The 14,818-nt window shown below is 40.8% G+C and overlaps 1 protein-coding gene across 1 annotated transcript in view; it reads left to right on the forward strand.

Annotated features, from left to right (window-relative positions):
* The window catches only part of LOC118691407 (transcription initiation factor TFIID subunit 4-like), a 107,083-nt gene that overhangs the window by 69,798 nt on the left and 22,467 nt on the right, over window positions 1-14,818 (forward strand). Inside the window, exon 13 of the mRNA XM_054516181.1 lies at window positions 8,321-8,377. Within this exon, the coding sequence (XP_054372156.1) occupies window positions 8,321-8,377 (57 nt within the window). The remainder of the gene's footprint in view (window positions 1-8,320; window positions 8,378-14,818) is intronic.

Consider the following 14,818-nt stretch of genomic DNA (forward strand, 5'->3'; position numbering starts at 1 on the left):
ATTATTGAATACATACTTCATTTTCATAACCAGGAGACAGCTTGGAAGAAATGCATGAAGGTGAAAAATAAATGAAGGCATTAAAAATCCAAAACCAAAGCCAAGAGTAGCCATCAGCAGTGCTGATTTATCAGTGTTAATATTTAGAGAGGGCAGCAGACACTGTGGACCCCTTGGAAGGTGCTTCTGCAATGTTGTGATTTAAACAATAAAGTAAGATCTGAGCTTGCTGTGTTTAGCTGGTGTTCCCCATTCAATTCTGATGGATGGGTGACCTAGTGCAAGGCTTATGTAGGACATAGTTTGGTAAAATATGGTCAGGTTACAATTTTTTATTCTAAAAAACAGATTTCCCATTATTTCCGTAGATTCTCTGGTGCTGCTCAAATGCAAGAGCACCTGTACATGAGCAGTGGTATTTGTTGAGCCAGGATTTTGTTATTTCTGTTTTTTCTGCACGTGCTTTGTTGTCTGAGGAGATCTCAGCCCCCGTGGGAGGGTGCAGTCCTTGCAGTGGCCCGGGGATGAAATGGCCCCAGGTCCAGCCTGCCCGGCTGAAGTGACACCAGCAGCACCCGCTGCTCTCTGCCTGCGGCCTGGTGACATTGGAGACACATTGGTGTCTGCCAAGGGGAGATGTTCAGCTGGCTCTGGGGGCTCAAACACCCACCCTGCAGAGGCACTGGTCCCCCAGCCACAGCACCTTTGTCCCCTTCAGAAGCTCTCTTTAAAATATTCAAAACTTGGGCATTTGAAGTGAAATTTCTGTTTTCCTTCCTACAGATGCTTAAATCTAAAAATCATATTTATTTCTAACTGCAACTTCTTAATGTGCCTTTTAGAAAAGCAGCATGATCTTTTGCCTTGGAAGTGTTTTGACAGGTTATTGTGCAACATGTTTTTAAGGTTACTCAGCAGAACCATTTTAGTGACAGTTTCAAAGCTTCCTTCTGGTGCTACCTTATCTACTGTCTCGTATGGAAGAGCATAAAAAGGTTGAACTTGCACAGTGAAAATTCTTTTTTAATTCTTACACTTTGGAGTTTTGGTAACAGCCAAAGTCCAGGTTTTGATGAAGTATAAGGGAGTGAAGGAAATGTTTTGGGCATTGAAGCAGATGGGGTTAAATAATCTGCTTTGTAAAAGGATAATCAATGGAGAAGAAAATGAAAAATGAAGGAATAGGTTAAAATCAAAAGGGAGGCAGCATGAGTCTTTGGGAAGCCTTAAAGCTGGTCTGGTAATTCAGCATTGCAGGTCAGTAAGTGGTATGAAAAAAGAAGGTAAATGATGGCCAAAGAAAGTGTCAGGTTTCAGGTTTTTGTTGTTTTGGGTGATGGGTAGGTTTCTTTAGGAGGAGAAAGGAAAATATTTGGCACAAGTGTTCTGGTTGATCTGCAACCATAATTTCAGTTGGTACAGTAGGAAATTATTGCAAAATCTGTAAGCACTCAGATGGGCTTGGTTTTGCTTCAGGAAATGTTTTTGGAAGGAGAGAGATCAAATCAGATGAGAAGGTGGAAAGAAATAAGTTAGATTTCAAAAAAAAAAATTTTGACGTTCTAAGAAAAGTCACTGAAGTTAAAATTAGCTGTGGCACTACAGGAGTGTCTGTGAAACAAAATAGCAATGTTATTTAGCTTGTTAAATGAGGGAATTTTACAAAATCTAATGTCCCATGCCTGGGAAATACTTGAGAAATAGAAACTTAATATCAGCAGCTGAGAAGCCTTGTGAGTGATGTTCTCATTCCAGTGGGATATTCTGGGGGAAGACAAACTTGACAGGAAAGGAAAAATCATGGTATGCTGCAGTAGCCATGCAACATGCAATTCCTTGTGCATCAAGAATCTGAAAATTGAAACTTCTACTGCTCTGTTGCAGCAGCCAGAATGACCTCCTGCACCTCAGGGACCCTGCATCATATCCACAACATTCCATAACCTTCCACACTGTTTCAGAGTGTCCCACAACATTCCAAAATATTCCACAGCATTCCCATACCAGCCTTGAACATGTGGCCCAAAGCTTTTCTCTAATTTACTTTCTAGAAGCTATTTTTATTATAGAAGTGTTAAAAAGTCCCCAAACTGTGAGGTACAGGCACCTCCTGCTGCTGAAGAGCTCCTGTCTCAAGCCCCCAGAAAATGTGAGGTGTCAGAAGGAGGGACTGACTGAGCTGCCTTGGCTGTCACTGGTTTTGGGATTTCTTCCTGACATGAGCATCACAGGTGAAAAAAAACGGCACAAGGAGGGCCCATTTTGTGTATGAACACAGCTGTAGAGCACATCTCTTTAAAGGAGGTATTTGGGAGAGTCAACTCTTGGCCCTGGTTTGTTTTGCCATGAGAGCCACCGGCTGTTGGTGCCAGGTGTGTGCAGGGCCAGACATCCTCTCTGGGCCTTTGGGGATGGCACAGGCAGCTGAGGGGAGTCTTAAGGCTGCAGAAAGGTCAAAAGCCAGACTAAAATCACTTGAGGAATTTACCTTTCCATTTGACATGGTGTGTCTCGTGCAGATTTAAAAAAAAACCCAAACAAAATAACAAACCAACAAAAAAAACAAACCCAAACCAACCCCAACAAAGCACTGGTCTTATTATAGTAAATCTGTGTTCTTGCTGCTTTCAGAGCTACTTCCAAAATCTGAAAGATGCAGGTGGTGTCTGTCAAGTTGAATGAAGTTCTGGTTCTGGGCTAATAATTGAAATATTTCTGGCAGCAGAAGGAGTAGGAGGTTGTAGCTGATTTGTTGTTGTTTTGTTGATTTTATTTCTGAATTCTTTGTGGAGAGAGTGATGACAGTAAGGAGTTACAGCTTGGGGTTGTCCTGGCTCTCAGGAGTGAATCATATTTCTATGTTATGATCTATGATAAAGTGGATCATGTTAAAATTAGTGTGTTAATTGATCTGCTCAAACTGGCTGAATGCCTGTGTATTTTATTAGAAAATTAATGCTGAAGTTTAATTTCCAATATATGCATTCAATTAGTCTATTATTTTGAGTGTTATGTATTAGCAGCACAAGTCTGTCAAGTTCTGGGATCTTAACTACAACTATCACAAGAGTAAGAAGCATTCTGTAAAGAGAAAATTTACATAAGTAAACGGGAAATTATGTTTGGAATTGTTTGTAAAGTTAATTAGCATTTATGGATGATTGGGTAGTACTATAGGCTGAAGGGCTTTTTATGGAGAGATCACTGAGATTTGGTGCTGCAGATTCCCCTCCACCCTGAGCTGAGATGGCTGGGAGGGGCCCTCCTTGAGCCTGAGTTCCATTTCATCCTTTCCCTTTCTGCCAGCAGTGATTCAGTGCAGCAGTGATTCCTGCCTGCATGAGCACTTGGAACTCCCTTCTGATGGGAGCAGAGCAAAATGGCAATTATTGCGTTGAGATAATTTCTGAATTTTTAGGAATTTGTTACTGCCATTTTAATGATTTTAATGTAAATCATTTTCAGACCTGTGCTTCTGCATTCCACCTCACCATGGCTGTAACATGGAGCAGCTTTTTACCTTCAGCTATGATGCTTTTAACTTTCACTTTTTATTAACAAAGCTAACGTGAAAGCAAAGTGTTTCATGTTGCCAATTTAATTTCTTTAATTAAAAGTGAAAGTTATAAGCTGGTACAGCCGTGGGTGAAGTTCTAATGTCATCAATGGGGAAAAATAGGTATAAAATTGAAACTGTTGGCACAGCAGTGGCTCTTCATAGTACAGCACCTGCAGTTGTGACTCTCTCATTATTTAATGCAAAAAGATGAATTTGAGGCATTCAGGACCCCCAGTGTAAATACTGGTCTGGGGCAGTAGAGCTGCAAGTGCCTTAGTTGGGATCACATGTAGCCAAATGCAGGAGAGACCCTGTGAGGCATTTCCCAGCACAGGTGTAACAAGCTGAGACTTTAAAGTCCTTACAAATCTAAACAGAACACTTAATTTTGTTAGTGGATCAAAAATTTAGCAACAGTGCAGCTTTGACATTAATAATCAAGCAAAGTATTGAATAATTATGGTAATGAAACACATCAGGAGTACTTTTAGTCTGTCCATCTGCATAGATGCAGAGTATGCTCCAATTAAAAAAAAATAGGTGCATGTCTATAACTATGGTGGGGTTATAAATACCCTTATAATGTTAAAAACACTGTTGCTTTCTAGTTTAGGACAATTCTGTGAAATCTGAAATCCCCTTAAAACTACACTGTTCATTGTGTAATTAGATGTTTCTTTTGTGGCCTCCTGCCTTAACACAAGCCAGGGGAAGAGCTGAGGTTTGGAACATTAGGAAGTTTGGTACCATGTAAATGAAGCCCCTTATTTCTGTTGTTTTGAATACACACATTTAACATGCTCTGCTTTTCATACTTTGGAAGTCCAGTATTTCCATAGACATAATGTGATCTATGCAGTTTTCAGTTTCCAGATCAAGAACTCTCTAACACAAAGCATTTGGTTCTTCCCAATTAAAATAGCAGGTTGTTTGGTCTAATAAAATAGCTGGTGTTTGGGAGAAATGTTAACAAACCTGGTTTGCTGAATACATTCTCAGGAGGAGACAGCATTTAATATATTTAGAAGTATGTTATCTGCTTAGGATCAGTCCTGGCCTTCTCTGAAATTACTATGGGAAGCTTGCTTGCTTTTAAAGGTGTTTATTCATCAACAGGAAAATACATTATGTAAATGCAGCCTGCTGTATTTACAGATCTAGACATGATGAACAGGGAGGGGAAGGCAAAGGAATTGTGATCAAGTCCTTGAGAGGATTTGATTTAGTGGGTTCTCTGAGGAGTGGGTGTTTCCAAAGCTTTAGAGGAAGGAGACATTGATGCATTAGAAGACTTTGGAAAAGAATGTTTCACAAAACAGGTGTAGTGCAGCATATTAGGATTTGGATGTTAGAGATAAAGGAGAAAGGAAGAGAATGCCCCAAATATGAATTAACTGGAAGAAAAAAGTTAAACTGCCATTAAAAAAAAAGCTAGGAATGATTAGTCAGTAGCTTGACAAAAGTGAGTGTAAAATAGTGAAATATTTGCTTGGTGATGTTGACATGCAGACAAAGCACTACAAGAGCTGAGCAGCAGCAGAATTGTGCAAACTCTTCAGAGGAAGGGAGGGATGTTCACATGTGGAATGGAGTGTAAAGGGAATCCAGTGACATTTCTAAAGCTCATTTAGGCACCTCTCTTAAGCTTGACATTTGCATTTGCTTATATTTGCTTTAATCTGTGTTGCATGAGCATTGGTGAAGCCTTTTATAATTTACATTAGATCATAAAGTGAAGAATTAATGAGATAGTTGATGTTTCTACTTGTCCTTTAATACATTTTAGCCTCTGTATGCTGATGATTTTATTTCTAAAGCTTACTGGCATGGTAACCAGCAGGAAATCTGTTTTTAAACAGATTTAAAAATCTGTTAAAATTTATCTGAACACAAAAGAGTTAAATTCCTTAATTATTTCAGTAGTAGTGATACATCCAGTGTAAAGTTGGAATTCTGCTTGTTTGAAACAAGAATCAGCCTGGATTCTTTGGAAAAGCTCATTGGCAAGGATCCAAGCTATAATTAGAAAATCATTGCATTATTCTAAATGTAAAAATAGTTCTATCTTCACCTTCAATCTGGTTTTATATTAAATTTCACCTGGTATTTTAGATCTTCATTTTTGAGACAAGATTGCTATATTTGATATTGTTCAGGAGCTGAGCACCTGCTTTCACCTCTGCAATAATATTTATCATGTATTTACTGTGAACAAGCTGGGGGTTTACTCAGAGTAGGTGATTTGCTTTTGCATGTTGAGATTATCCTGAGCTCCAATCTGCTCTTACTTGGCCATTTTCTGGGGAAGAAAGAAAAAGCCCCAACTTTGAAATGTGTTACTTTAGTCTGTAACACTTGCAGAGTTTTTCCTTCACTTATGGAGCCCAGGAAATTGCAATGTTACTTTGCATCTCCTGCTTTAATTTTTCTTACAGTCCCCAAACACTACATACCTCTGGTGTGTTTTGCAGGATTCTATCATTTCCTTGTAGAAAGTTAGTAACAATATTAGAAGTCTTAGTTGGATTCTCTCAGGACACTCTGCTTCCTCCTGAAGCTGCTGTGCTTTCAACTTGTACTTTGCATTTGGCAAATTCTCAGCTTCATACAGGAGTGTAACAGTACTTTGTGTTTCTGTTCTGCTTTCACTGTGAGACTCACAAGGCAGCAGAAGTTCACTGTACATTTATAAATTTATCATCAAAACCCATGAAAGGGCTAAATATGCTTTTCCATACATCATACTGGAGAAACTGAGGCTCCAACAATTGAATTGTTCTTGCAAAATGACAGCAAGGACCTTGTTCAGCTCAGTTCATGAACACTGACCTGAGCCCATCTCCTGGGAAGCAGCTCACTGACTGGGCTTTGGTACTTTGGCTTTTAACCCAATAGCTATAAATATAATCCAGTTCTTGCTAATTGCTGTGTTGATTAGAAACCCAGCTCTCTGGCAGACCCACATATTTCATTAAACACCTTTTGCCCTTTGAACATTAACTAGGTGACAGTATCTAAGTGTTTATTTTTGGGGTTTCTTCCTTGGTTGGCACAAGTCACATTTGGTCATTGGCCACCTCAGATCTCAATTTGGCATTCAGTTGTTGCAGACACTGCCCTGTCCTAGAACCTCAATGCCAACAGACACAAAAGCACTTGGAGTTGTTGTTGGAAGGTGAAGCTGATGTGCACACTGGAAGAGTTCAGCACATCTAAAAATCTCATTATTGTTTAATGTCACCCTATGTTATCAGCACTGTGTTTTATAGGTGTGCTATATTCACTGGAAAAAAATAATCCCAGTTCAAACAAAACCAACCGGACCCACAAAACCCACAAACCCACAAAACTGACAGGAGAAAGGTTACAGAATTCTGTGCCAAATCAAGCCAAGGCACTCTCCAGGTGTATCCAAAATAGTGCAAGCCCTTAAAACCTATCTCCCTTTGGTTTTCTTAATGGATTTTGGAATTCTGACCAGAATATGGTATGAAAAATTTAAACACTGGGAAAAAATCTGAGAATATAGAACTTTGCAAACAAATATTCTTTCAAGTTTCTGCCTTCAGCATAGCAACAAGCAGAGAACAACAGATAGGAGAGGGCACAGACATTCCTTTAGGAGTTGGGTAAATGATTCCACTTTAAATCTCAAAGAAATGCTGAAGTAGAACTACCACATCTCTCAGGTATCAGGAACAACAGTTTTCCATGGCTGTCACAAGTTTTACTGAAGCTTCTTGTAACTTTTAATGCAACATTTGCTGAATGCTGACCTAACACACATTTATAAAAGTATAATGTGTGTATTATCTGCCTCTTGAGTTTTGAATTCCATCAGTCTTAGAAGGCATAGTGAGCACAAATATAAATTTAATGGGTTTTTAACATGTGGTTATAAAATACTCTGTGTCTAAAGAAATGTTACAGGTTGTTATTGTTATTGTAATTAAATGATCTGCTTTTAGAGCTTTTCCTGGTTTTGAGGGAAAATACAAAAGTTGTCATTTAGCAGTATTTATCCAGTTTTATTATTGACAACATTAATATTATTAGTAGTGCATGAATGGGTTTAACAGAGTGTATTTCTGTGCTGCACTCCAAGTAAGCTCATATGGAATAATAATGTCTTTATTATAAAGATTTACCTTTTGGGAGGGCAACTCTGCAATGATTTTCTTCATGTTCTCTACCAAGACCTAAATACAAGCTTAGTTGCAAACAGTAAATTTTTAAATATGTGATTGTAAGGACTTAAATTTAAAAGTTTGGATAATGGAAAAGGGGTAACTTCTGCTCTTGGATGCTTGAATCTGTTGGTATTAAATAATTGAAATCTAAACCTGTATGGAAACTTTCACATTGACAAAAGCATGGTTGGGTTTTTCTGGTTTTGGTTTGGTTTGTGGGTTTTTTGGTTTTTTGGTTTTTGGTTGGTTTTTTTTTTTTTTTTTTGGTGGGGTTTTTTTTGTTTCTGTTTGGTTTGGTTTTGGGGTTTATTTTGGTTTTTTGTTGGATTGATTTGTTTTGGTGTTTTTTAAATTCAGAAATCTTGACTGTATCTCATTTACAACTGAGCATTTAACCTCATTTTGGGCGAGCTCCTGGGTTTGAAATTGCACTTCTGTCAATTTAAGTGTCCCATGTTTGATACCTTGTATCCTGTTCCTATTTCTTTGCTATTTTTTAACTTACTGCAACAGATGAGGGGTTCTTAAACCATCTGTTAACCTTTTTTCCCCATTTTTTTTAAACATGTAGAGTCGCTCAAGGCAAGAAGACCCAGAGCAAGCTAGACTGAAACAAAAAGCAAAGGAGGTAAGCAGAGCTAGAGATCATTACACTTGACATTTCAAGGCTTGAACATATTAATTTTTTATGCCTTGCTACTTGTATATCGTTAATAAAAATCTGACTAAAAACTTTTTAGGATGTATTTGTTGCTTCGCCTTTGATCTTAATGTTTGCAAACTAATACATTAATACATGTGAAGCCTAAGGAGATTTTATAAGAGAATATTTCCATACATTACATTTTCATTTCCATTTTAGGTAGCTGTAGCTTTTGTTGGGTTGTTGATGACAGCAGCTCTAGATTTTGGTGGAAAATATATGCCTTTGTCTTTTTGTAAAATGTCGCTTTCTTAGAAATGTGCTGCTTAACCATTTTGTTCCGGTAACATTCTTTCAAGTAATGTAATTGCCAATCATTTTCTCTATCCTGTGATTCAGTGGACTGTTTACTCATTTGTCTAAATTACAATAATCTAAAAAATATCAAATAATTTCCCATGAAGCGGTGATGTGTTACTCTAAGAGTACCTTAATTCGCTGTAAATGAGTGAGTGTCCTTTGCTTAAGGCATCTCATGCCTTAGGATTGGGTTGTAACTTAAATCAATTAGAAAGATTAAAATATCCATCAGTTGAAAGCAATTTCAGCAAAATGATGCCATTCTTTTTAGCCAACTTGTTTGGATATACACATTAGCAGGTAATAATTATGCACTGGAAGGTAAGATATACAGAAAAATGCATATAGCAAGTCCTTTTGTATTGACCTATTCTTCCTGTTTTGTTTTCCTCTTGGCAATATTCTGGAGTCCCGTTAGCTACACAGATTTTATGTATGGAACAGTCAAAAAAATCCAAATACATGGATGAGTTTTATTTGTCTTCATTTCATTCTGTGATTATGTAGTAAGACTTGCTGAAATGAGTTCTTGTAAACATTAGACCAGGCCTTAGTGTTTCCAGAGTTGGATTTGTCAAGCAAGTATTGAAATGAAATACAGTAATCAAATTATTTGGCAGGAAAAGGGGCAGGATTTTAATAGTACTTGAGTTTTGTAGGCAGTCAGTGTATGCAAAGGAAGAATGAGATTTCTGAGAGCAATTGGTGGCAGCAGAAAGGGCTGTTGAGCTGAGAGCTGAAGGTGCCGTGCTGCTGGAAGTGAGCAGAGCTGGGATGAAATGCAGAGCTGCTGCATCAGTGCTGGCTTTCCTGGGCATTCCTTCCCGGCCTTTGGAAACCTGAGGCAGTGCAAGTGAAAGACAGGGCCAGAAGGGCCGATGTGGCGGTGCTCAGGGTGGAGCCGCTGTGGGGGAGCCCGGCCCGGCGCAGGGAGCGGCGCGGGGCTGGCGGGGCACGGCCGGGCCGGGCGGCTCCGAGGCTGCGCGGGGCCAGGGCTGGGCCGGGCCCGTCTTCGGGGGAGCCATTGGAGGGGCTTGGGACACACCAGGCTGTGGGTGCAGTGTGGCTGTGTCTGGGCGCTGCAGGGGCTCCTCAGTGCTCTGGGCACAGCGGGCTGTGGGTGCAGTGTGGCTGTGTCTGGGCGCTGCGGGAGCTCCTCAGAGAGGCTTCAGGCACAGCGGGCTGTGGGTGCAGTGTGGCTGTGTCTGGGCACTGCAGGGGCTCCTCAGTGCTTGGGGCACGCCGGGCTGCGGGTGCAGTGTGGCTGTGTCTGGGCGCTGCGGGAGCTCCTCAGTGCTTGGGGCACAGCAGGCTGTGGGTGCAGTGTGGCTGTGTCTGGGCGCTGCAGGAGCTCCTCAGAGGAGCTTTGGGCACACCGGGCTGAGGGTGCAGTGTGGCTGTGTCTGGGTGCTGCGGGAGCTCCTCAGTGCTTGGGACACGCCGGGCTGTGGGTGCAGTGCTGGCTGTGTCTGGGCGCTGCTGGAGCTCCTCAGAGAGGCTTTGGGCACAGCAGGCTGTGGGTGCAGTGTGGCTGTGTCTGGGCGCTGCTGGAGCTCCTCAGAGGAGCTTTGGGCACACCGGGCTGTGGGTGCAGCTCTGGCTTTGGGCACTGCAGGAGCTCCTCAGTGCTCTGGGCACCCTGGGCTGTGGGTGCAGCTCTGGCTTTGGGCACTGCAGGAGCTCCTCAGTGCTTGGGGCACACCGGGCTGTGGGTGCAGTGCTGGCTGTGTCTGGGCGCTGCTGGAGCTCCTCAGAGGAGCTTGGGGCACGCCAGGCTATGGGTGCAGTGTGGTTGTGTCTGGGCACTGCAGGAGCTCCTCAGTGCTTTGGGCACCCTGGGCTGTGGGTGCAGTGCTGGCTTTGGGCACTGCAGGAGCTCCTCAGTGCTTTGGGCACCCTGGGCTGTGGGTGCAGCTCTGGCTTTGGGCACTGCAGGAGCTCCTCAGTGCTTTGGGCACCCTGGGCTGTGGGTGCAGCTCTGGCTTTGGGCACTGCAGGAGCTCCTCAGTGCTCTGGGCACCCTGGGCTGTGGGTGCAGTGCTGGCTTTGGGCACTGCAGGAGCTCCTCAGTGCTCTGGGCACCCTGGGCTGTGGGTGCAGTTCTGGCTTTGGGCACTGCAGGAGCTCCTCAGTGCTTTGGGCACCCTGGGCTGTGGGTGCAGCTCTGGCTTTGGGCACTGCAGGAGCTCCTCAGTGCTATGGGCACCCTGGGCTGTGGGTGCAGCTCTGGCTGCTCCTGGGCCCTGAAGGAGCTCCTCAGCCTGGCTGCTGCAGCCTCTGCCCTCGGAGCTGGCCCTGCCTGCTCACACAAATGCATCATCTGCTGGCACCACTGATGTGGAATTTCATTCTGCATGTTTGAAACCATAGGAAATGTCTCTGGTTTTAGTAACCAGGGTTCTAATGCTCTAGAGACTTTCACTTAAATACTAAAATTTAGTTAGTAAAAACATTTTCTTTTGCAAAGGGGAGTGTGGCATGGTGCTGGCAGGATGTTGTTTTAAGATTGTTCATTTTTTTTTCTGCACTGGTTACTGCATATATTCTGACGTCTTAAATTATTGGCACTGCCAAAATAAAAAAATAACTCATAGTATAAAAGGTTGATTAGAAAAACTGTCTTGGGCATGGCTTTGTCATTTGAAATTAAAAGTTTAGAATCAGTGCCAGCAAAAATGTAAAAAATTTCAAAACTTCACTGCCAGCTGGGCTACTCTTACATGTGCTTATGACCCATAGCTCAGAGAGAAATTGTGTTTCTTCCAGGTTTTGTATAAGCTGATGAATAAAATACTGTCAGCTTCAATAATAAGCTGGATTTGAAGCTGTGATTCCATGATTTCTGTCTTGAATCTTGCCTGAAGACCTTTGTTGCACAGATATTCTTGTGACCTATAGTGAAGTGGTGTTAGGTAGTGTTTTAAAAAACACAGAGAGGGCCCCCAAGAAACCTGCAGCTCTTCTAGCTTGTATTACTTCTTTAATGATATGATTGCCAGATAGCTTGTTTTTTCATCCCAGCAAACCAACTGATAATTGTTTTATTAATAATGATAAAAATAATGATAATTTTGTTCTGAAAATGGATAATGGTTCAGGCTTTAATCAGTTTGAACAGTGACACTACTGACAGAAGTCAGAGAGAGAAAGTGAAATACCAAAAGAAGTAATTTGAAGTCTTCAAGTCTTCTAAATCTTCCCTTAAAAGGAAAATAACTATTAAAAACATCGAAGGAACTCTGGAAAATGCTGTCTTGGAATGCAAAATAAAGGTACCAATAGAAGGATAATAGGATGAAGAGGAAAGAAAGAAAACTAGGAAAGGGTATTTGTTCCAAAACATTCTCCTTCATGGATATTTTGGAGTCTTCATTCTGTAACACTCTGTTTTTCTTCCTAATTTAAGAAGAAAAAAAGATTAGTTCAGTTTCTTTCACAGAACATCTACCAGTTGAAAGATTCCTTCTTGCTTCTTAGTGCTATAAAGACAGTGTAAGTGGAATCCTTTGAGCACATTTTAAAATTAATTTGATTAGGTAAAGATTATATTTTTTCTCTGTAATTCCATCTTGATCCATTTATTAGCCATTCTTCAAAGCACTCTGCATATTGTTTATACCAAATTGGCATAAATCAGGTTTAAACTGCATTAAATGCTTACCCCAACACAGGGAAGGCCCATCTCTTATTGCAGAGACAGGACCATAACAGTCAGCTTTCATTCACTGCCAGACCAGCACTGATTTACTTAAGGCAGAGCAAACCCACTCTGATTTCAGTTTCAGTGACTTATTTTGCTTTGGTATTATTGTTTCAGGTGGACTTGAGTGAAAACAGTAGCAAAATGTACCTGTGGAGGATTCTCTTGCTCAGAACTCTCCATTTACTTTCACACTTCTAAATTGGTGCAGCCTTTTTCAGTGGACAGCATGTGATTGTTTCAATGGTAAAGCTATTTAATAAACTATTGGAAATATTTTCCATTGAGACTATTTCAGGGAAAAATGAATTTCAGCTATTACTTTGTTGCATTGCTTTGTAGCAAATTCTGATATGTCTGACTTGGTACAACTTAATGTAAGAAATAACATCATTTGTGAGCAGTGTCTGTTTTGTTGGAAATTATATAACTTTCCTAATTATTTTTTTCTGATTAATGGTTTTAATTAAGTTTTAAATTAATTGCTGTAATCAATAATAAGCAGAGTATTGATAATAAGCAGTGGAGTTTTCCATTTTAGCCAACACATAGTTAAGTTTTTGCAGAGACTGCTGTTGTTAAAGAGTGATTAGAAAGTCACTGAAATTTTAAGTTTTGCTAAACCAACCCTGATAAGCTTCAATGAACAAAGCATGACTAAAGCTTTTAAAATCAAGTTTTAGGAAATACACTGATTTATGTAGTCTGGAAGTCACAAATGTAAATTAAAGAAATGATGAGTTCTCTAATTTCCTTAAAAAGCTTCATTAAATAGAACATAAAAGAAGCCATGTAGCTGATAGCAGGCATAGATGAAGATTAGGAATATCTGAGCCAACACCTAGTAATTAATGATAGAAATGATTTAAAGGAAAGGCAGGGAGGGTAAGATCCTTAACATCCATTCTGTCAGGGGTATTCTGCATATCAGGGTCTGTTGCCTAAAAAATGTTTTAATTTAAAAGTCAAGTAGCTGAGGTTGATCCTGAAAGATGAACTTGGTTCAAACTTTTGTATTATCACCAACCAAGAATGTGGCACAATAATGAACAAACCAGAGCCCATGAATGTCTGGGCATGTGTGCAGGGTTAGATAAGCTGCAGTGGGATCTGTTCTCAGATGTGCCCATCAGCCATGCAGGGGAACTCTCTGGGCTGTTGATGTTCGTGCCAGAAGCCTTCCAGTGCAGCCCTGTGTGTGCCCCTGCCAGCAGAGCTGGCCCAGCTGCCCGGCCTGCCAGGTCCTTTAGGCTGCCCAGGTCCTCTGTGGTCCCCTGGCCAGGATTTTGGGAGTGTTCAGCTCCTGCAGGAGCACAGCAGGCAGAGAGAGGCTCTTGCACTGTGGGAAGCACTGCCTTGGGTGCTGCCATCATCCCCCACCTGCAGCATCCTCCAGAGCAAGAGCCTTGCTGGGCTGTTTCAGACTTTGACCTGGGTCCTTTTCTGAGTTCTGTGCAGGAAAATAGGGGAGCTGTTAGCAGGTGGAGTTCTAGAAAAAGCTATAGGATCCTTCTCTTCAGAATAATGAAATATCTACATCCTATGATGTATATGTTATGTGGTTCTACCATTGCCTTAGAGTTTTAAATGCCCCAGAACTTGACTTGTAGCAGAATTACTGAAACTCCAGCATTGTATACTTAGTGGCTACATAGGAAAACAGTTCTACACTATGTAAGTTCTTGTCACTACACTAATATTTATGTATCAACTCAGTAGGAGTGGTTTCTTTTGAAACATTTAAATGATATTTTACTGCAGTTAGCATAATTACTGAAAATGAAAAGCAAGTGAAAAGGATTTTGCTTTGTTTGGCAAGTTCATTTATTCACCTTTTCAGCAAAGCCAAAGTCCTTAAATATTTTACTGCTAAAGCAGTGTCTCAGTGATGAGAAGTCAAAGTAAGTTTTCTATTTTATCATGCCTGACATAAAAATATTGATCCAAAAGCAACAATCTTATCTTAAATTGCTTTCTTACAACACAGTTCACTGAGAAGTGGGGCACTTGAAAGGAAATTTAAGTTAAATTTCCGTGCAGCTCTCTAACCCATCTGTGTGTCAGGAAGTGGAAAGAAGGAAAAGCTATAAATGTGATACCTAGAGTAATGATGAAGCAATGTTGAAGCAACACTGCTTCCTCAGAACAGAGTTATTTCATGAAGAGTTTTCTGCATCAGGTTACAATGCTGCAGCTGTGATGCAGGAGTGCAAGCATTCTTGTCAATACGTGTAGAAAGTCAGGTAACAGTCATTTTTTTATACTTTCCCTGTACCACAGATCTGTTTGTACCCAGAAAAATGCTTTGGCCATTCTCATCTGGTTTAAGATGGATTTGGCTTCAGAGTACAAGATTTTTCTGAAGT

This window comes from Molothrus ater, chromosome 12 (assembly GCF_012460135.2).
Source record: "Molothrus ater isolate BHLD 08-10-18 breed brown headed cowbird chromosome 12, BPBGC_Mater_1.1, whole genome shotgun sequence".
NCBI classification, from domain to species: domain Eukaryota; kingdom Metazoa; phylum Chordata; class Aves; order Passeriformes; family Icteridae; genus Molothrus; species Molothrus ater.